Genomic DNA, 23,163 nt, shown 5'->3' with positions numbered 1-23,163 from the left:
ATTTGGACCAAGGCTGTAATAAGGTCTGGAGCCGCGAGGTCCTGGCGGAACCCAAACTGAGCATTGGTGAGCAGGTTATTGGTGAGTATTCATACCATTCAATATCTTTAAGCCCACATTGAAATCTAACTTAGATAGCTCTGTTCGATACAAATCTCAGTACATAATGATTCTCTTAAGGGTGCCCATGAGTTGACCAACGCTTGCGTCGAATGAGCTTTTAACATGTTTGGTGATTGTTGATTTATTGGCTCATAACAAAAAATTGTATATTGAACATACTACCGACTTAAGTTTTCACATCCAGATGATACATGACCAATTATTTAACATTTTCACTGTATTGGAGTAGCACACCAGAGCTCCAAGAGTTAATGCAATGAAATTGATTTTCTATCGCTGAGGAAGGCTGCAGTGGGAAAAAAAAAACACACCTAGGCACTATAATCTCTTGAAAATAATAGGACCTTGAGACAATTTTAGGCCCCAAAAAGGCAATTCCATTACGGGCAAACTATTTTCTATCCGCCTCCATAGTAAGAAATTGCAATGTACTTACCAACCCTCTTCATGTTAGCTAGCGCATCTGCAAAGATGGAACGATAAAGTATAATGTAACTGATATAACTCATCAAAAGTGTAACTTGAGTACAATGGGGGAGTGGGGGTAATTTTATGAGTCTATGCCCCCAGTGCAGAACCTTGTCCACATGCAGCACATATTGGAAATTCTAACACGCCCTGAATGGTCAGAAAATTATGGGCAGCGTGCGCCTGAATTTCTAATATGTCCACCTGCCGGGCAAGGCTCCCCACTGGGAACACTGTCTCGTAAAATTACCCATATTATGTATCTAAATAAAACCAGGTGCAGTCAAAGCTCAAATGCAAACTGAAATATTTTGCATCACCCTTTTCGTGCATATTCAACATAAGGAGACTCAATTCCTTCATCAGAACAGACCTGAAAATAGAGAGTTACATATCTGGCTCTCAAGAGTAATGAGCTTAGCATCAGAAGGTAGTCGACAAGAAAAGAGACAGCATAGGTTTGTCTGTGATATTATCAAAACATATTAAATGGTTCTGTTATGAGAGGAGGCACTTACCTCGCTGATTTACTCACCTTCTTACTACCCACTCCTTCTGTACCAATTCCCCACTGCCTCCCCACTTTCTACGTCACAATTTCATCTCACCCACCCCAACATCAGAGTCTTTTATCTAGCTGCAACAGCAGTACATATGGTGCAACAAGGCCTTAGGGAAATGCTGGCAGGTGGGTCTTGAACAGGAGTTCAGGGGATAGTATATTAATGATATACGGCCAGAAGGTTGATGACATCACCCGAGTAGTATCACAGTAACACTTTTTATTTGCCAAAAATTTACCAAAAAATATACTGCACTTTTCTTGCATTCACTGTTAACTGAAAGTTCTGTGAGGTCATTTGCCATTTTGTAACAAGACCCAATATTCTGTGAAGAGTCCTCATGGTTTACAATCAGCATCCAGCTATCTGAGAGAACTGAATTGTGTCACCAATTCAGAATTCTTCACCCCAACAACATCAGTAGGAAAGAACATCAAAGATAATGGTTCAAAACAAATTAAAAATGCTTTGAATATAGAAAGTGCTGGACAATTGGCTGAGCATTGGAGACATCACTCTCAGGGTTTGTGACATCACTGGAGCCGTACGATACGACACTTGGCTGCAGTGTTCTACTTTCACCAGTTTAGTACATAGTATTTTATACTTAGTACACACTTTAGCTAAGCATGAAGGCAGTTTTGAGTACACTTTAATGTCTGAAATCATTGAGCAAAAATTTCTCTTGGTTTCCCAGCAGGTAGAAGAGCAGCATGTGTTTCCCACTGGGGTGGGAATTCAAAAAGGAAAACCCCAAGACAAGTGAAAATAATTCTTGCTTTTAAAAATCATCGCAGTCCAGGCGAGAAAGAAAATAAACTATTGCTGATGTTTCCAGGTTGCGATTGGTAAACTATTGTACTGCAGGTTACAGAAGTGACCTCCACATCAGCCTTTGTGTGATGTATTATGACACATCTTTTGCACACCTGCAACCCAAGTCAATGGCTTACTGATATAGCCCTCAATGACGGTTCAAGTTTGCTTAATACCAATGTTGACCAAGACTGATATCCTCATTCCAGCAATTTGGCCATCTAAATGTACAGTTGGGAGCCTAATATGGAAAATTGGAGCCTCTTTAACATTCATTCTGACAACCACCGAGAATGAGCTCATTGCTTAACTGCATCAAGTTGATAATAAATGCATGGGTAAGTTTTGTTAATGGTATATATTTGCCTTGCTTTTTAAAATATTCATTTTGGTCTGTTATCAATGGAGCACATTCGCTGGGGTTACATCTGTGAAGAGATCCCCCCTTTAGAACCTTCAATTGTACTTATCCATGGAGTTACTGCTTAAAGTGGTAATCAAATGCTCAGCACTAAAATATCTGCATAAATGTACAGATTATGCCAAATAGATACCAGTTTACTACTGGAGGCCCTGCCTAGACCTACTGTTTATCAATGCACAACAGAACCACCAAGCAGCAAACCAGCAAGGAGAGCAGAGAAGTATAATTGATATAAGGGAACACCTTTTGCGCATTGACTTGGGGGACATTGAACTGGCAATGGGACTGTGGATGGCAGAAATTCTCACATTTAGATATGCCCATTTAATTAACATCAACTAAAGTTTTAATAAAAGGCATTGCAAAATGTGGTTTACCTGAAAATGAATGATCAAATTGCATTGCCTTGAGTTTAGAAGGTTGAGAGGTGATCTAATTGAGGTGTTTAAAATGATGAAAAGGATTCAATAGGGTAAATACAAAGAAACTTTTTCCTCCGGTGGGGGAATCCAGAATAAGAGGGCACATCATAAAATTAGAGCCAGGCCATTTAAGAGTGAAATCAGGAATCACTTTTTCCACACAAAGGGCAGTGGAAATCTGGAACTCGCTTCCCCAAAAAGCTGTGGTTGCTGGGTCAATTGCAATTGTCATCGATAAATTCTTGTTAGGTAAGGGTATCAAGGGATATGGAGCAAAGGCAGGTAAATGGAGTTGAGGTGCAGATCAGCCATGATCTGACGGCCTACTCCTGTTCCTATATATTACTGGGAGGGCTTTAACAGGCCCAACTGAAAGAAAATTTGCAAGTTAAAACCCGGATAATTTTAAAGACAGTCTAGGGTATAAATTTTATGGAACTCCATCTGAGCCTCACATCCCAACCATTTTCTGATAAGCTCCGGCTACAGGCGAGGCCACGGGTCACCCTTACGTGAACTTGATTTTTTTCCCCTCCAGTGGTTGATATAACGATATTCACATCTGCAAACACCTGGAATGTTCTTTTTGCTGCCAGAGTTTAAGAAGCCATATAAGGGTAAATGTTTCTGCTTTGATGTTGGGAGCAAACATCAGGGAACTGTGTAGCTGCAGCTAATGGTTTTCCTTTTATTTAAATGGACAAACCGACAATCACAGGCTTCAGGTGTCTCGTTGCCCAATTTGTCCTCCTGGAGGCTGGGGGTGGGGGTGGGGAGAGGAGAGGGACTGGGAGTTGGTGTTCCATGCCTGCAGCTTTGAAGTGAAAAATGTAGCCTACAGCAAGTTGATCTGTACTGTCACATGTGAGGAGTTGAGACCAAATGAAGTCTTCTTGTCAGCAGTAGCTCAGTTGGCAGCACTCTCGTCTCGGAGTCAGAAGATTGTGGATTCAGGTCCTATTCAAGAGGCTTGAGCACAAAATCTAGGTTGAAACTCCACCGCAGTACTGAGGGAGTGCTGCACTGTCGGAGGTGCCGTATTTCAGATGGGACGTTAAACCGAGGCTCATCTGTCCACTCAGGTAGACCTCCAAGATCGCATGGCACTATTTTGAAGAAGAGCAGTGAGTTCTTCTTGGTGTCCTGGTCAATATTGATCCCTCAACCAACATCATTAAAACATATTATCTGGTCATTATCTCATTGCTGTTTATGGGACCTTGCTGTGTGCAAATTAGCTACCGCGTTTCCTATATTACAACAGTGGCTACAATTCAAAAAGTACTTAATTGGCTACAAAGCACTTTGAATCATAGAATCATACAGCACGGAAGGAGGCCATTCGGCCCATCGTGCCTATGCCGGCTCTTTCAAAGAGCTATCCAATTAGTCCCACTCCCTGCTCTTTCCCCATAGCCCTGCAAATTTTCCCCCTTCAAGTATTTACCCAATTCCCTTTTCAAAGTTATTATTGAATCTGCTTCCATCACCCTTTCAGGCAGTGCATTCCAGATCATATCCTCATGTCGCCTCTGGTTCTTTTGCCAATTACCATAAATCTGTGTTCTCTGGTTACCAACCTTTCTACCACTGGAAACAGTTTCTCCTTATTTACTGTATCAAATCCCTCTACCAAATCTCCTCTAAACCTTCTCTGCTCTAAAGAGAATAATCCCATTTCTCTAGTCTCTCCACATAACTGAATCTTTCATCCCTGGTACCATTCTAGTAAATCTCCTCTGCATCCTCTATAAGGCCTTGACGTCCTTCCTAAAGTATGGTGCCCACAATACTCCAGCTGGTACCTAACCAGTGTTCTATAAAGGATTAGCATAGCTTCCTTGCTTTTGTACTCTATGCCTTTATTTATAAAGCCAAGGATCCCGTATGACTTTTTAATAGCCTTCTCAACTTGTCCTGCCATCTTCAAAGATTTGTGTATGTGAACTCCCAGGTCTCTCTACTCCTGCATCCTCTTTAAACTTTTAGCATTTAGTTTATATTGCCTCTCCTCATTCATCCTACCAAAATGAATCACTTCACACTTCTCAGTCTGTCTATGTGCTCCTGAAGTCTGTTACTATCCTCCTCACTGTTTAACACATTTCCAAATTTTGTATCATCTGTAAACTTTGAAATTATGTCCTGTATACCCAAGTCCAGGACATTAATATACATCAAAAAGAGCAGTGGTCCCAACACCAATCCCTGGGGAACACCACTGCACACTTCCCTCTCGTCTGAAAAACACCTGGTCACCACTACGCTCTGCTTTCTGTCCTTTAGCCAATTTTGTATCTATGCAGCCACTGCCCCTTTAATCCTATGAGTTTCACTTTTTGGGATGTCCCAAGGTCGTGAAAGGTGAAATATAAATGAGACTTTCTTTCTTTTAGGTGAAGCAGTGTTAGAGAGAGAGGGTGGATAATTGGACCAAGGTGAAGGAAGGTGAGGAAGGGGAGAGGTGAGGGAACAAGGGAAGAGGACGACGGGGAGTGAGGAGAAGGACAGATGAAAATTGGAATAAAAACAGAAAATGCTGGAGAAGCTCAGCAAGTCAAGCAGCATCTGTGGAGAAAGAAACAGAGTTAACATTTCAGGTCGAAGACCTTTCATCAGAACTGGAAGATGTTAAAAGAGTTAAAGTTTTTGAGCAAGTACAGAGCCAGGGAAAGAGGGGGACATGGAGGAAAGAACAAAAGGGAAGGTCTGTGATAGGGTGGAGGGCACAAGTGACTAAATGACAAAAAGGGATTTGGTGCAAAGCAAGGAAGGTGGTAATGGAACAGGTTAAGAAACAAAAGATTGATCAGGAGTCGCTGTAAATGGTAGCAGCAGAACCATTACCAGCACTAGCTGACTGAATAAATGGGAGCAGAGGTTATGATCTGAAGTTATTGAAATCATTGTTGAGTTTGGAAGGTTGTAAAGTGCCTAAACAAAAGATGAGGTGCTGTACCTCGAGCTTACGTTGAGCTTCATTGGAACAGTGTAAGAGGCCGAGGACAGAGAGGTCAGAGTAGAAGTGGGAAGGGGAATTAAAATGGCAAGCGACCGGAAGGTCAGGGTCACACTTACGGACAGAGCAGAGGTGTTCAGCAAAGTGATCACCCAATCTGCATTTGGTCTCCCCAGTGTAGAGGAGATTGCATTGTGTGCAGCGGATGCAGTAGACTAAATCGGAAGAAGTACAAGTAAACCACTGTTTCACCTAGTTTCAAATTGGAAGGGTGTTTTCCTTCACCCCACCCAAGGCAATCAGCGGGGGAGGAGGTGTTGGGAGCTGAATGATTACCTCAGTGGGGCAGTGAGAGGAAGAAAATAGAATGGCGTTTTCCAGCTTTTGTATTGGCCACAACAGATAACTGATGGACTTTGTTCAATTGTATCACTGGCTTCCATTTTTCGCCATTTCAAATGCTTCCAATTTGTTAGCAGTTTTGCTTTAGACCATTTATCTCACCTTGTGTTGATTTCTAGTAGTCCTGATTTTTTAAATCCTTCAAATTTATCTCACCTCTTACTATTCTCAATTTCTTACGCCTTTTAATTCAGCCAATTTTAACCACTTTCTGCTGCTGCTGATTTGTTATGTTTTTTCACTGCTACTGATTTCTTCAAATATTTGCAGCCCCAATTCACCGGTCTGATTTTTAGAACGATTTACACGCCTCATTTTTATGGAATTGTACTATTCTGATTTAGAGCCTCCAATTCCTAGAAAGATTCACCTTTCACTGCTCCTCAATTCTTCCATGTTTTGTTGCTCCCATTTTCTTGAAATAAAACAGTACTGGTCATGTTCTGCTCAAATAAAAAGGGGAGATTGTCATATAAGCTTAGCTCACAAGCAGCACACTTAACATCGGGAAACCCCCATCACTGCACCACCTACAGGTGTAACAGATATTGCAGGTAAATGTGGACAATTTTAGAATTAAAAAATGCTATGAAGAACCGTTGACATAGGGGTTTGCAATGCATTTTGGAATGGAATATTGTGACCCACCTACCAATTTTAATATATAGTCAATTAGTAAAGTAGATAAACTGGATGGAACCTGTTCTCAGAAGCATGGGATGAAGCTGCACTGTGCAATATTAGCTGATGAAGGGGTCTGAGGGGAATTTTCCAGATTTCTTTTCCTTAATTAGCCTGGGGTTTTATCTGCTTTTTCACCGCTCCCAGGAGATTACATGACTTTCAGGTGGGGTGGGGATTGTATATATTGTGATGCACAAGGCATTGTAGTTGTGTGGGACAGTCTGAATGGACTAGTCGATCTTTTCCTGTCCCTCATTGTTCGTGTGTAACTTATTAGCATGCGTACATGAAATACTTCGATCCATGATTTGAATGTCTTCATTAAAACACAAATTTCATACATACTGATTAATGTGTCTAAATAATATCCCTGATCATATTATGAATAGAAGGATAAATCCCAAGCTCCCAGTGGTGAAGCTTAGACACAGTGCAAGTGAGAGCTTAGGTTACAGCATTATAGCCCTGAATCTGTGATCTGCGGTCCATCTTATAAGCACAACTCCCCACTAGAAGCTTGGGACCTTGGAACTAACCCCATAGTTCTAGATGGGAGGATTACATTGAATGTACATGTTAAAGCAAGTCTTTCCTTCTGTTCTTGCAGCTTGGGCACAATGATCCGCAGGAACCAGGTAAATCCCCCGAAGATAGCATGGAGATCAAGACCCTATCATTAACAAAAACTGAGACTCTGCTCCTGGAACCATCGAAAGATAACGTAATGTCGAAAAATAACGTAATAATCTCTGAAATGCTGGCATCCCTGTCAATATTAGAAGAGGCAGAGGCCCAAGTGATCAAAAAGCACCGTATGCATCACCACTATCCGATGGAAGAATTAAGTGAAATCCTTGAGGTAAGGTACAGATGGCAAGTCAAAGATAACAATAACCACACATGACCATTTAACTTGAACGCATGAATATTTTCTCACCGTCGCATATTTATTTTATATATGTTCTGGTGAAAGTAACCACAAGATGGTCACCATTCTAAAGCCAATATTGAAAGGAAAGTTTAAAGGTCACAGCTCTGGAGCAAACACTCCTTGCCATTACTGAGAATATTTTATAAAACTAAAAACCACGAGCAAAAGTGCATTTTTTGATCTCAAGTTAGACTGAGTTCCAGATAATGGAATTATGTTTACTTAAGGCGTTTAAAGTAGCCTTTGCTTATGTTCTTGAAGCTAGCTTCTAAGGAGGATCAGGCTGCTGAAGACCAAGAAACTAACGAGGAAAAGGAAACGGAAACAAATGAACCACCCAGCAAGACTCAACAAGAGCAAAAACCACCACCTGAAACATTGACAAACCAGGACCAAAGGAGAGTCAACATCATCATTGAGATCATAACCACGGAGAGAGACTATGTCAAAAACTTATCGGACATCGTTGAGGTATGTTGTGAATGGCAAATCATAAGATATAACACTCACGCTGTTAATGGGGGTCATTTGAGGAGCCTGCACTTCTGCTGGGGAGTCTTGCCTGCTGGTAGTACAAACTTGTAACATAACCCAATGTTTTCTGAACTTCATAAACAAGAAAGTGTGGAAATATTTTCACTGATACAGGGCTGCTTTTTACTTTTGCGTCACCATGCATGAGAGAAACAAAAATTCAGGCCCAAACTGCACAAATGAAGAAATTCTCATTTGCATGGAAGACCAGTTTGGGCGTGGGCTATGATTGCCTGAGGTTATGGGAGACTTTTGCAGCAATCCAGATGAGGCTCTCAATTGTATTTTTAAATCTCCTCCAACCCTACAATCCTCCCAGATCTCTGTGCTCCTCCAATTTTGGCCTCTTGCGCATCCTCAATTTCCATTGCTCCACCACTGGTGGCCGTGCCTTTAGCTGCCTAGGCCCTGCACTCTGGAATTCCCTCCCTAAACCTCTCCACCTCTCTCTCCTCCTTTAAGACACTCCTTAAAACCTACCTCTTTGACCAAGCTTTTGGTCACCTGTCCTAATATCTCTTTATATGGTTCAGTGTCAAATTTTCTCTGCTAATGCTCCTGTGAAGCGCCTTGGCATATTTTACGACGTGCAAGTTGTTGTTAATGTGGACTGGATCTGATATGGGAGAACTTAATACTGGGAATAGGTGCAAAGAAGAGGTGGTTTCATTCACCCGGGCAAACTGAAAAGTCAACTAAAAAGTCAAAATTAAAATATAGGTGTTCACATTTTGGTGAATTTATTGAAGAGATTAACACGGCAAAAGTGAAGAAATTAAGATCAGAAAAATCTTTCCTCACCCTTACTATTATAGGTACTCTCTCAAAATATCATACTTCACATAATAAAAATGGTAGGGCAGGTGATGTGTATCGACTGCAGAATGTGGGAACTCCAGGATGCCAGTGTGATCCAGGGCAAACACATCTGCAGTAAGTGTCTGCGGCTTGAGGAGCTTCGGCTCAGAGTCATTGAACTGGAGGTCGAGCTACAGACACTGCGACACATCAGGGAGGGGGATAAAATACCTGGACATTCGGTTCCAAGAGGTGGTCACACCCCTTAGGATAGGGTCAACTGAATTGGTCAGTGGTCAGGGACAGGAGGGTGTGACTGCGAGCAAGGCAGGTGAGGGGATCGAGAAGGTAGAAGTGGAGGAGCCTCGGCCTTTGCAATTGTCCAACAGGTTTGAGGTGCTTGCAGCCTGTATAGACGAAAGCCGGGGCTGCAGAGTAGATGAGCAAACTGATCGTGGCACCATTGTACAGGAAGCCATTCAAGCGGGGGGAGTTAGTAGGAATGTAGTGGTATTAGGGGACAGTATAGTGAGTATAGACAGTTCTCTGCAGCCGAGAATGAGAGTCCAGAAGGCTGTGTTGCCAGTCTGGTGCCAGGGTTCAGACATCTGCTCTGGGCTGGAGAGGAACTTGCAGTGAGAGGAGGAGGATCCAATTGTCATGGTCCACATAGGTACCAACAACTTCGGTAGGACGAGGGAAGAGGTTCTGCTCAGGGAGTATGAGCAGCTAGGGGCTAAATTTAAAAGCAGAACCTCAAAGGTAATAATCTCTGGATTATTACCTGAACCACGAGCAAATTGGCATTGGGTAAATAAAATTAGAGAGTTAAATTCGTGGCTCAAAGATTGGTGTGGGGGAAATGGGTTTCGATTCATGGGGCACTGGCACCAGTACTGGGGAAAGTGGGCTTCATCAGAACCGTGCTGGGGCCAGTGTTCTGGTGAATCATATAACTAGGGCGGTAGAGAGGGCTTTAAACTAAATAGTGGGGGTGAGGGATCAAGTAAGGGAAGATGTGATAAATTAATGAAAGAAGACAAGGCAAGAGAACAAGGTAGCAATAAGGGAAATGATAATCAGAGAGTGGCAGGAAGGGACAGAGCATGCAAACTTAAGAGTGCGCCAGCAGATAAGGCTAGAGGTTGCAAAAATAGTAAAAAGACAGCACGAAAAGCTTTGTATCTGAATGCACGTAGCATTTGTAACAAAATGGATGAATTGACAGCTCAAATAGAAATAAATATGTACGATCTGAGTCATTACAGAGACATGGCTGCAAGGTGACAAAGGCTGGAACCTGAATATTCAAGGGTACTTGACATTTCGGAAGGACCGAAAACTAGGAAAAGGTGGAGGGGTAGCTCTGTTAATTAAGGATGACATGAGTATAATAGAGAGAAATGACTTTAGTTCCAAAGACCAAGATGTAGAATCAGTTTGGGTAGAGATAAGAAATAGTAAAGGCAAGAAGTCACTTGTGGGAGTAGTTTATAGGCCCCCTAACAGTAACCACACAGTAGCACAGGGTATACAGGAAGGAATAATGAGGGCTTGTGAGAAAGAAACAGCAATAATCATGGGTGATTTTAATCTACATATAGATTGGAAGAATCTGATTGGCAAAGGTAGCCAGGAAGATGAGTTCACAAGAGTGCTTTCGGAATAGTTTCTTAGAGCAGCATGTTCTAGAGCCAACCAGAGAGCAGGCTATTCTAGATCTGGTAATGTGTAATGAGACAGGATTAATTAATGACCTCATTGTAAAGGAGCCTCTAGGTAGCAGTGATCACAATATGATCGAATTTCGCATTCAGTTTGAGGGAGAGAAGAGTAAGTCTAAGACTAGTGTTATAAACTTAAATAAGGGCAATTATGAGGGCATGAAGACAGAGCTGACGAAAGTGAACTGGGAACTTAGGTTAAGGATTAGGTCAGTAGAGATGCAGTGGTAGACATTTAATGAGATATTTCATAACACTCAGCAAAGATACATTCCAGTGAGAAAGAAAGATTCTAGGGCAAGGACGTATCATCCGTGGCTAACTAAAGAAGTTAAAGATAGTATCAAATTGAAAGAAAAAGCATAAAATTCCGCAAAAATTAGAGGGAGGTCAGAAGATTGGACAGAATATAAAAAACAGCAAAGAACAACTAAAAGAATAATAAGGAGGGAGAAATTAGAGTACGAGAGAAAGCTAGCTAGAAATATAAAAACAGACAGTAAGAGTTTCGACAGGTATTCAAAAAGGAAAAGAGGAAGTAAAGTTAGTGTTGGTCCTCTAGAGAGTGAGTATGGGGAATTAATAATGGAGAATAAGGAAATGGCAGATGAATTGAACAGATATTTTGCATCTATCTTCACTGTAGAGGATACAAATAACATGCCAGAAATAATTGTGAATCAAGAGGTGAAAGGGAGAGAGGGACTTAAAACATTTATAATCACCAGGGAAAGGGCTCTAAAAAAATTATTGTAACTAAAAGCTGACAAGTCCCCAGGTCCTGACGGACTTCATCCTAGGGTCTTAAAAGAAGTGGCTGCAGAGATAGTAGATGCATTGGTATTAATTTTCCAAAATTCCCTGGATTCTGGATGGGTCCCATCAGATTAGAAAATAGTGACTGTAACTCCTCTATTCAAGAAAGGGGGGAGATAGAAAGCAGGAAGCTACAGGCCAGTTAGCTTAACATCTGTCATAGGGAAAATGCTAGAATCTGTTATTAAGGAGGTTATAGCAGGGCACTTAGAAAATCTCAATGCAATCAGGCAGAGTCAACACGGCTTTGTGAAAGGGAAATCGTGTTTGACTAATTTATTAGAGTTCTTTGAGGAAGTAGCAAACAATGTGGATAAAGGTGATCCTGTGGATGTGGTGTACTTGGATTTCCAGAAGGCTTTTGACAAGGTGCCACATCAAAGGCTACTACACAAAATAAGAGCTCATGATGTAGGGGGTAACATATTAGCATGGATAAAGGATTGGTTAGTTAATAGGAAACAGAGAGTAGGCATAAATGGGTCATTTTCAGGTTGGCAGGATGTAATGAGTGGAGTGCTACAGGGATCAGTGCTTGGGCCTCAACTATTTACAATCTATATCAATGACTTGGATGATGGGACTGAATGTATGGTTGCTAAATTTGCTGATGACACAAAGGTAGGTAGGAAAGTAAGTTGTGAAAAGGACATAAGGAGGCTGTAAAGAGATATAGATATGTTAAGTGAATGGGCAAAAATTTGGCAGATGGAGTATAATGTGGGAAAATGTGAACTTGTCCACTTTGGCAGGAGGAATAGCAAAGCAGTATTTTATTGAAATGGAGAGAGGTTGCAGAACTCTGAGGTACAGAGAAATTTGGGTGTCCTAGTACACGAATCACAAAAAGTTAGTATGCAGGTACAGCAAGTGATTAGGAAGGCAAATGGAATGTTGTCATTTATTGCAAGGGGAATGGAATATAAAAGTCGAGATGTTTTGCTACAGTTGTACAGGGCATTGGTGAGACCACATCTAGAATACTGTGTGCAGTTTTGGTCTCCTTATTTAAGAAAGGACATAATTGCTTTAGAGGCGGTTCAGAGAAGGTTTACTCAACTGATTCCTGGGATGAGGGGGTTATTTTATGAGGAAAGGTTGGATAAGTTGGACCTGTATACACTGGAGTTTAGAAGAATGACAGGCGATCTTATTGAAACATATCAGATCCTTAGGGGACTTGAAGGGGTAGATGCTGAGAGGATGTTTCCCCTTGTGGGATAAAGTAGAACTAGGGGCCACAGTTTAAAAATAAGGGGTCTCCCATTTAAGACGGAAATTAGGAGAATTTTTTTTCTCTCAGAGGGTCGTGAGTCTGTGGAACTCCCTTCCCCAGAGAGCGGTGGAGGCAGGGTCATTGAATATTTTTAAGGCTGAGTTAGATAGATTCCTGATTAACAAGGGAGTCAAAGGTTATAGTCGGTAGACGGGAAAGTAGGGTTGAGGCACAATCAGATCAGCCATGATCTTATCAAATGGCAGAGCAGGCTCGAGGGGTTGAATGGCCTACTCCTGCTCTTAATCCGTATGTTCGTATGTAAAGGTAGAGCTGTAGAGAGAATGTAACTAAAGAAGATTCCAGTTTACCTGTAGACAAACTGATAGTTCTGTTAATTCTGGTCTGCCTGGATGATTAACCTAATTCTACTATCTTCCCAACTGAGGAAGTAAGGTCATGGAAAATTACAGTGCAGGCTCTGAAAAGGAGGAAAGTGCGATAGAGATTTGTAGGTCTGCGCAAGAACTTGAGCAGGTAGTCTTGGTTGACACTTCAGTGCAATACTGAGGGAGAGCCGCTTTGTCAGAGGTGCCATCTTTCAGATGAGTCTGTCTGCTCAGGTGGACATGAAAGATTCCATCACACGATTCAAAGGGGAACAGGGAATTCTCCCAGTGACCACCATTTATCCCTCAACTAACAACAACAACTTATATTTATATGCCATCTTTAACTTAGTAAAACATTCCAAGGCACGTCACAGAAGCGATATCAGATAAAAGTTGACACTGAGCCAAAGAAGGAGAAATTAGGACAGATGACCAAATGCTTGGTCAAAGAGGTAGGTTCTAAGGAGCATCAAAGGAGGAGGGAGAGATGTGGAGAGGCAGAGAGGTTTAGGGAGCTTAGGGTCTAAACAACTGAAGGCACTGCCGCCAGTGGCAAGGCGAAGGAAGTGGGGGATGTGCAAAGAGGCCAGAGTTGGTGGAACACAGAGTTCTCAAAGGTTTGTAGCATGGGAGGAGGTTACAGAGATAGGGAGGGATGAGTTTATGGAGGGATTTAAACATGAGGATGAGAATTTTAAAAATCAAGGGGTTAATGGACCGGGGGCCAATGTACATCAGCGAGCACAGGGGTAATGGATGAACGGGACTTGGTGCGAGTTAAGATACGGGCAGCAGGGTTTGGACGAGCTTAAGTTATGGAGGGTGGAAGATGGGAGGTCGGCCAGGAAAACATTGGAATAGTCGAGTCTCGAGGTAACAAAAGCATGGATGAGGATTTCAGCAGCAGATGGACTGAGGCAGGGGAGGAGATGGACGATGTTAGAGGTGGAAGTCGGAGGCCTTTGTGATGGAAAGGATATATGGTTGGGCTCAGCTGAGGGTCAAATAGAACGCCAAGGTTGCGAACAGTCTGGTTCAGCCTGAACCAAGGAGGAGACTGGAATCAGTGGTGAGGGAATGGAGTTTATGGCAGGGGACTGAAGACGATGGCTTCAGTCTTCCCAATGTTTAATTGGAGGAAATTGCAGCTCACCTAGGACTGGATGTCGGACAAGCAGTGTGACAAATCAGAGGGGCTTGAGAGAGGTGGTGGTGATGAGGTACAGCTGGGTGTCGTCAGTGTACATGTGGAACCTGACGTCATATCTTTGGATGATGTCGCCGAGGGGCAGTATGTAGATGAGAAATAGGAGGGGGTCAAGGATAGATCCTAATACCACCAAAATACAGATCAGTTGGAGTTTTATTTCATGGTTGTTTATAGGACCTTGCCATGTGCAAATTAGCTGCCATGTTTGCTTATAAAACACCGTAACTACTTCAAAAGTAAATCATTGGCTGTGAAGTCTTAGGGATGTCCTGTGGACATGAAAGGCACCATATAAATGCAAGTTTATGTAGTGCCTATAGAGTAAGAAAGAAGTAGGAAAAAGGAACAGGAGTAGGTCATTCAACCTGGTAAGCCTAATGCGACATTTTGTTAATGACAAGAACTTTACCTTTTTAATGCCAATTCCCTGCCTTTTCTCCACATTTTCCAGTGCCCTCACTTACTAAATACGCAAAATTTGGTAGCAAGATTTTTGATTGCTACAATTAAAAATCTGGATATGGGAATTCCTTTGAGAATGCCTCACTTTTTCTGTTTTTTGGAGGAGGAAGAGGGGGATGAAAGGAAGGAGCAAGGCTGGTTCACTTGCACCAGAGCTGGAGTGCAAGTACGTGCTTACACCCATGCAGCCTTGTGCACAGATCCAATCAGACAGAGGGACTCCACTGGCAACCACTTTCCCCTCTGACGCCTCCTTACTACGACCATGAATCAACCTTTGCTGTCCTACAGCTACTCATCAATCCAGCATAGTACTTGGTGATCCTTCACATAGACACACCTAGTAAATCAGCTAAATGAGACAGTGTCAAATGTCCGCCTGAAATCCAGGTAGATATAACATCCATTGCCTCACCCTTATCCACCAGATCTTAACCTCTTCAAAGAAATCCAATAAATTAGGTAATCATGACCTGCCCTTTCTGAACCCATGCTTGCTCTCTCGAATTAAACCCTGACCTTCCAAGTGATCTCTTAGGTTTTCCCGGCCCATGTTTGCCGACAATGTAAAAGATTCCCTCTCCCCAAGCACTGTCTCCTTCCCATTAAAACCCACCCCCTCCTCAAAACAGCCACCCTTAACCCCATTATCCTGGAAAACCACCATTGCTTCTCCAACCTCCTTTTCCTCTCCAAAGCCCTTGAACGTGATGTTGCCTCCCAAATCGTTGCCCATCTCTGCTGCAACTCCATGTTTGAACTTCTTCAATCAAATTTTCACCCCTCCGATAGCATTGAAACGCCCTAACCAAACTCATGAATGACATTCTCTGTGACTATAACCATATTGAATTACCCTTCCTTATTCTCCTTAACCTCCCTGCAGCCTTTGACATGGTCAACCACATCACCTCTCTACAACAACTCTCCTCTGTTGTCCATCACAGTGGGGCAGCCCTCTCTTGGTTTCACTCTTCCTTATCCAAACATTGCGTGAGCATCACCAGCAATGGCTTCTCCTCCTGGCCCTATAGAGTTATCTCCAGAATCTCCCAAGGATATATCCATATCCCCTTCCTCTTCCTTATCTACAAGCTGCCCTTTGGCGATATCATCCACAGACATAAGGTCAGCTTCCAAATGTATGCTGACGACATTTAGTTCTGCCTCTCCACTGCCTCGGTACTGTCAGACTGCTTGTCTGACATCCAATGTTGGATAAGCTGCAATTTCCTCTAGCTAAATATTGACAAGAGTATCTTTGACCCTGCCCCCCACCCAACCAGAAACTCCCTACCCTTGTTCCCTTGCCTCTGACTTCATTCCCTTCTCCAGCCATTGTCTCAGTCTGAACTCAACTGTTCGCAGTCTATTTGACCCCAAACTGAGCTACTGACCTCATATTCTCTCCATCACAAAGCCTGCCTATTTCTACCTCCTTAACATCGCTTACCTCCGCCCATACCTCAGCCCATCTACCACTGAAACTCTCATCCCAACCTTTGTCACCTCAACACTCAGCTAATCAAAAGCTCTTCTGACCGGCCTCCCATCCTGCACTCTCCATAAATTTCAGCTCATCCAAAATTCTTGTCTGAATCCTATCCCATTTGCCCATCATCCCTGCCCTTGTTGTTCTACATTGGCTCCTGGACCTCCAACACCTCAAATTTAAAATCCTTATCCTCGTGTTTAAATTGCTTTATGGCCTTGCCCATCTATCTCTGTAACTTACTCTGGCACATCCCCAAACTCATCGTCACTCTAACACTAGCCCATGTCCTTTGGCCCCACCATTGGTGGCCATACCTTCAGCTGCCTAGGCCCCACATTCTGAGTTCCCTTCCTAAACCCCTCCACCTCCCTTGTCTTGTTTAAGAACCTCCTTAAAACTCACTTCTTTACCAAGCTTTTGATCACGTCTCCTAATAATGCTATCTATGGCACAGCATCCATTTCTTCTTTGATTATACCTCTGTGAAGTACTTTGGAATGTTTTTCTACATTAAAGGCACCATATAAATGCAAGTTATTGTTGTTATCCCTCAAAGCCTCAAACACTTTCCCCACAATTGAGATAAGGCTCACAGATCAATAATTTGAGGGTTCATCCTTTGTCTCCTTTTTAAAGATGGGGGGTCACTTCTTTCCAATCCAATGGGAATCAACCAATTCCAACAAGCTTTGCAAGATAGCGATGCATGAATGGCTAAATGCATTGGAAACTGAGCAATTTGGAAAAACTACTATTGCTCTACTGCTGCTGTCAGTTCCTGCTAAGGTGTTGCTAACACAACTTCAGTTGCCTTCTTAATAGTCTGGCAGGTGCAAAGTGCCTGAGGTCTTTCCTGTGGGTCCCTGGGCAGTAGTAATCTTCAAGGGCACTGGTACAGCATATAAAATGCTTGACTGTCCATGCAGGTCTTTGTGGGCCAGGTGATACATTCGAGTCACAGCCTCCCTAATGAGCATGGACCACCTCAGGCATTGCTCCCCTGACATGCCCAAGTGCCTGACCTTTGTAGTGGACTTGCTGTCTAAGACAGTACCTGTTGTGACTTGCGAGCTTCTGATGCCCTCTGTTTCTGGATCTTCCTGCCTCCCTCCTTCTCCACCACCACTGTAAAGCCATGCTTTGTAATGGCTGCTGCACTCACTCAGAAATCTGTACAATTCAAAGCTGTCCTACTACTTACAACCTGTCACCTTCATTCTCCAATCTGCCCTAGAGCTAAATACTCACCTGGACTGTAGGCTACTGTACAAGTTCCTCCTTAATGGCCTTAGCAAGTTAAATTGACCTTTATTCCTGCTTTTTGCCAGCATTTTTTTGAATTTCTGTGATATAAGGGTAGGAATACTTAGTAGTGCTAAACATAGACCATGGGGGTAAAATTAGTGAACACCAGTAGTGCAAAACGGGCTAATATCGAATTGGCAGCCCAATTTACACCGCCGTCTTGCACTGCTGACATTTACCAATTTCACCCCAATTTGTCTATTGACACTTTCCCTGGACATTGCACTATTCACATGCACTTTTTTTCCAATGGGGATTCTCAGCTCCCTGGTCCTTTTTATTTGTAATTCTAAATATAAATTGGACTTCCTTCATAATGCAGTGAAACCAACAGGACAAAAAATTGGCTGGCTCAATGTGCGAAGTAATTCTCACAGTGTCAAGCTAAATCAACCAGATACTCATCAGGTCCATGAGCTGGTGGTCTCATAGGTTATTCTGCAAAGTCAGTCGCAATGTAATTTGAAGGGGTAATTTTCTGACTTTGCACCACTGCCAGGGAGTCTCGCCTGGTGGGAGCGCATGTTGGACTTTCAATGAATAGCCCGAAAGAGACACAGAGCTCACACCTGAATTTTCAATACGCTACTGCCAGAGTGGGTGGCAGTATAAAGCCAGAAGATTAACGTAACGGTATTTAATTTTAGCAGATCTGCTACAGTAAGTGCAGCAAATATTCCTGCTGCCCGACAGGAATCTCAGTTGAACCATTGCTATCTGTTTCCCCCCCACCGCTCCCTTCCAGGGTTACTTCCAACAGTGCCAGAAAGCAAAGGACTTGTTCCCTCACGCCCGACTGTACAACATCTTTTCAAACATCGAGGACATTTACAAAGCACAGAAGAAATTTCTTGCCAGTATAGAGAAGAAGTACAAATCAAAGAAACCCCACTTGAGTGAGTTTGGCTCCTGCTTCCTTGATCACGTGAGTGGTGGTGAGCTATACCAATTTTTTTTTTGACAAGTGTAAAATATTTATAAATCAGAGGGACCACAAAGGTGGCTACTCAAACTTTGAAATGAGTTAAAGAACAGCCTCAACTCACTGTGAGAATATAAAGGTATGAAACAAGACAAAATTATTTGGGCATCAGGCCCATTCCTTCCACAGACCATATAAAATTTGCTACAAATTCTTGCAAGCCCATTCAGTCTTCTGAGCAAGGCAAAATGTGCATGAAGCTAAAAGCTGTGTAAGGTCTTTCCCCAGCTCCTGAAGATAATCAAGTGCAACTGCAGGATATCAATCCCCACATGTCATTATAACAATCCATTCTTCTTCCCCCTCCTCCCTTGGTTTTGTAATGTACTTGTAGGGATGCACCATCTTGAACCATTTGATTTATAAATGCAAGTTGTTGTTGTTGGGAACTGAAGTATAGGAGGTCATTTCACTGAGGAGGCATGCACCGTCCTTTTGGAGGCAGTTTTAAAAGAGTACATCCCCATTGGCCAGTGGATATGCCAAGCAGAGCAAATGGGTCATCATGGGATCATGCACCGCACGATGTGCCATGAACTGCTCAAAAAGATAACTGACGTTAAGAAAATCACAAAGGCAAGCTATGAATTACATAGAATTACATAAAATGTACAGCACAAAAATAGGCCATTCGGCCCAACTAGTCTATGCCGATGTTTATGCTCCACATGAGCCTCCTCCCACCCCTCTTCATCTAACCCTATCAGCATAACCCTCTATTCCTTTCTCCCTCATGTGTTTATCTAGCTTCCCCTCAAATGCAACATTTATGAACATTAATGTGAAGTGTCAGAACCAGGCCTATAGGGATATGAGAGTAATGAAGGTAAATATGTTAACAAGCTGCAGGCAAGGATTTTTTTTAATAGCTTGAAAAGTGAACATTAATCAAGCAATCTGCTCCAAATTAAGCACCAAGGTAAGCAATGAACATTCAAGTGAAGTAGAAGAGGCTATAATTGGAGATGATTTGCAGATGGCAAAGGTATGTGCCTCACGGTCTATATGCGCAAAGAGAGAGATTACAAATTTAGGTAATAATATCTTAGAAGTATTGCTGGAAAGGTAATACAAATTGTTTTATACAATCCACAATGTCACAAAGACTACATTGCAGACTTACATCGTCAGTGCACAATGCACTCTTTGCATGTATACTGTTCTTCTCCTAATAGGAGAAGGGAGGCATTCAACAGACATAAGAAGCTACAAACTTGTGATGGTGTCCCATGGATTCAAGCAGGTAGGTTGTTGGTGGTGAGTATCTCTTCTGCTTTCTTCTTTCTTAGGACTGTGGGCAAAGTAACTTATAGCATAAAACTACATTTTTTGTAAAAAACTAAACTTAGTTTAGTTATAGCAAGTAGCAATTTTTTAGTGAATCAAGGTCCCTAGTGTAGTTAACATTCTCTAAATTAAGAGAAATTTAAAGGAGTAAGCTCCTTTAAGGGAGTAACTAACGAACTTAATCTAAGGGAAGTCATGGCAGCAGAGCTCGCACCCGTGATATGCTTCTCCTGCGCTATGTGGGAAGTCATGGTCATTACCGGTGTCCCTGGCGACCATGTGTGCAGGAAGTGTGTCCAGCTGCAGCTACTGGCTAACCACATTTTGGAGCTGGAGCATCTGCGATGCTGAGATTATCGTGGATAGCACGTTCAGTGAGATGGTCACACCGCAGGTAAAGATTACGCAGGCAGAAAGGAAATGCGTGACCGCCAGGCAGAGTAAAAGGACTAGGCAGGTAGAGCAGGAGTCCCCTGGGGCCATCTCCCTCTCAAACAGATATTCCGCTTTGGATATTGTTGGGGGAGATGGCTTATCAGGGGAAAGCAGCAAGAGCCAAGACCGTGACTCAGCTGCACAGGAGGGGAGGAAAAAGAATGGGAGAGCAATAGTTATAAGGGATTCCATCGTAAGGGGAGCAGATAGGCGTTTCTGTGGCCACAGACATGACTCCAGGATGGTATGTTGCCTCCCTGGTGCTAGGGTTAAGGATGTCACTGAGCGGCTGCAGGACATTCTGAAGGGGGAGGGTGAACAGCCAGAGGTCATGGTCCATATCGTTACCAACGACATCGGTAAAAAAAGGGATGAGGTCCTGCAAGCAGAATATAGGGAGTTAGGAAATAAATTAAAAAGCAGGACCTCTAAGGTAGTAATCGCAGGATTACTCCCAGTGCCACATGCTAGCGAGAGCAGAAATAGGAGAATAGACCAGATGAATGCGTGGCTTGAGAGATAGTGTAGGAGGGAGGGGTTTAAATTCCTGAGGCATTGGGACCGATTCTGGGAAAGGCAGGACCTGTACAAGCTGGACGGGTTGCATCCAAGCAGAACCGAGACCAATATCCTCCCCGGGGCATTTGCTAGTTCTGTTGGGGAGGGTTTAAACTAGTATGGCAGGGGGATGGGAACCAAAGGGAGAGCAATAGTGATAGGGGATTCCATCATAAGGGGAACAGATAGGACAAATTCAGACCAGGAAACGGGAAGTAGAAAAGCAGTTAGTGACATAGTTAACGACTCAGAAAGGCAAAAGAAGCAAAGATTAAATAGTGTTCAGCACAGGAATTTGACGGGGTTAAAAGGTATATACTTTAATGTAGGGAGTATTACAAACAAAGCAGATGAGCTAAGGGCACGGATAGACACATGGCAGCATGATATCATTGCTATATAATGGAAACCTGGCTTAAAGAGGGGGATAATTGGCAGTTCAATATCCCTGGATATAGAGTTTTCAGGCAGGATAGAGTGGGTGATAAAAAAGGAGGGAAGGTAGCATTATTGGTTAAAGAATCAATTCCAGTTGTGAGAAGGGATGATATGCTAAATGGATCATCAATCAAGGCCATATGGGTTGAGCTAAGAAATAAAAAAGGGGCAGTCACACCACCGAATAGTGAAAGGGAGATAGAAGAACAAATATGTAGGCAAACTTCTGAGTGCAAAAATAAGAAGGCAATAATAGTAGGAGACTTCAACTACCCTAACATCAACTGGGATTCAAACAGTGTGAGGGGCACAGAGGGTGCAAAATTCTTGATCGGTGTCCAGGAGAATTTTTTTAGCCAGTACGTGACAAGCCCAATAAGAGGGGATGCAATTCTAGATTTAGTCCTGGGAAATGAAGATGGGCAAGTGGGTGAAGTGACAGTGGGTGATCATATTGGGGATAGTGACCACAATTCAGTTAGTTTTAGCATTGTTGTGGACAAGGGCAGAGTTAAATCAGGAGTAAACGTTTTAAATTGGGGGAAGGCAAATTTTTACAGAACTAAGAGGTGATTTGGCAGAAGTGGACTGGACACAACTACTTGAGGAGAAATCAGTGGCAAGCCAGTGGGAGGCACTAAAAAGTGAAATTCTACGGGTACAATGCAGACACGTCCCCTCAAAGAGCCCCTGGCTGTCTAGAAGTATACGGGGCAAGTTAAAGCAGAAAAAGAAAGCTTATGACTGTCACAGAAAACTAAATACTGCAGAAAGCCTAGAGGAGTATAGAAAGTACAGGGATGACGTAAAAAAGGAAATAAGGAAAGCAAAGAAAGGGCATGAAAAAATATTAGCTAGTAAGATTAAAGAAAACCCAAAGATGTTTTATCAGTACATTAAGAACAAGAGGATAGCTAAGGAAAAGGTGGGACCTATCAGGGGTGATAAGGGTAACTTGTGTGTAGAAGCAGAGGATGTGGGTAGGGTTTTTAATGAATATTTTGTCTCCGTATGCACAAAGGAAAGGGAAGATCCAGACGTAGCAGTTAAAGAGGAGAGGTGTGAAATATTGGATAAGGTATACATAACGAGATAGGAAGTACTGGAGGGATAGGAATCCTTGAAAGTTGATAAGTTACCAGGGCCGGATAGATTGTTTCCTAGGCTATTGAAGGAAGCCAGGGAGGAAATAGCAGATGCTCTGAGGATCGTTTTCCAATCCTCACTAGATACAGGGGAGGTACCGGAGGACTGGAAGACTGTAAACATAGTACCATTGTTTAAAAAGGGTATGAGGGAAAGGCTGAACAATTATAGGCCGGTCAGTCTTACCTCGGTGGTGGGCAAACTATTAGAATCAATACTGAGAGATAGGATAAACTGTCACTTGGAAAGGCATGGTTTAATCAGGGATAGTCAGTATGGATTTGTTCAGGGAAAGTCATGCCTTACAAATCTGATTGAATTCTTTGAGGAAGTGACAAGGAGGATTGACGAGGGTAGTGTAGTGGATGTTGTCTACATGGGTTTTAGTAAGGCATTTGACAAGGTCCCACAAGGCAAACTGGTCAGAAAGGTAAAAGCCCATGGGATACAGGGAAATGTGGTGAATTGGATCCAAAATTGGCTCAGTAACAGGAAACAAAAGGTAAAAGTCGATGGATGTCGTTGTGAATGGAAATCCGTTTCCAATGGTGTGCCACAGGGCTCAGTGTTGGG

General features: G+C 42.7%; 1 protein-coding gene across 1 annotated transcript in view; it reads left to right on the top strand.

Moving 5' to 3' along the window:
- Positions 1-2,263: 2,263 nt before the first annotated feature.
- LOC137331145 (rho guanine nucleotide exchange factor 4-like) overlaps positions 2,264-23,163 on the top strand; it is a 45,644-nt gene continuing 24,744 nt past the window's right edge. Inside the window, exons 1-4 of the mRNA XM_067994750.1 lie at positions 2,264-2,308; positions 7,469-7,720; positions 8,054-8,263; positions 18,490-18,669. Of these exons, the coding sequence (XP_067850851.1) occupies positions 2,264-2,308; positions 7,469-7,720; positions 8,054-8,263; positions 18,490-18,669 (687 nt within the window). The remainder of the gene's footprint in view (positions 2,309-7,468; positions 7,721-8,053; positions 8,264-18,489; positions 18,670-23,163) is intronic.

The sequence above is a fragment of the Heptranchias perlo genome, chromosome 13 (assembly GCF_035084215.1).
Source record: "Heptranchias perlo isolate sHepPer1 chromosome 13, sHepPer1.hap1, whole genome shotgun sequence".
Classification (NCBI taxonomy): Eukaryota; Metazoa; Chordata; class Chondrichthyes; order Hexanchiformes; family Hexanchidae; genus Heptranchias; species Heptranchias perlo.
This window is presented reverse-complemented; position numbering and strand designations above follow the sequence as displayed.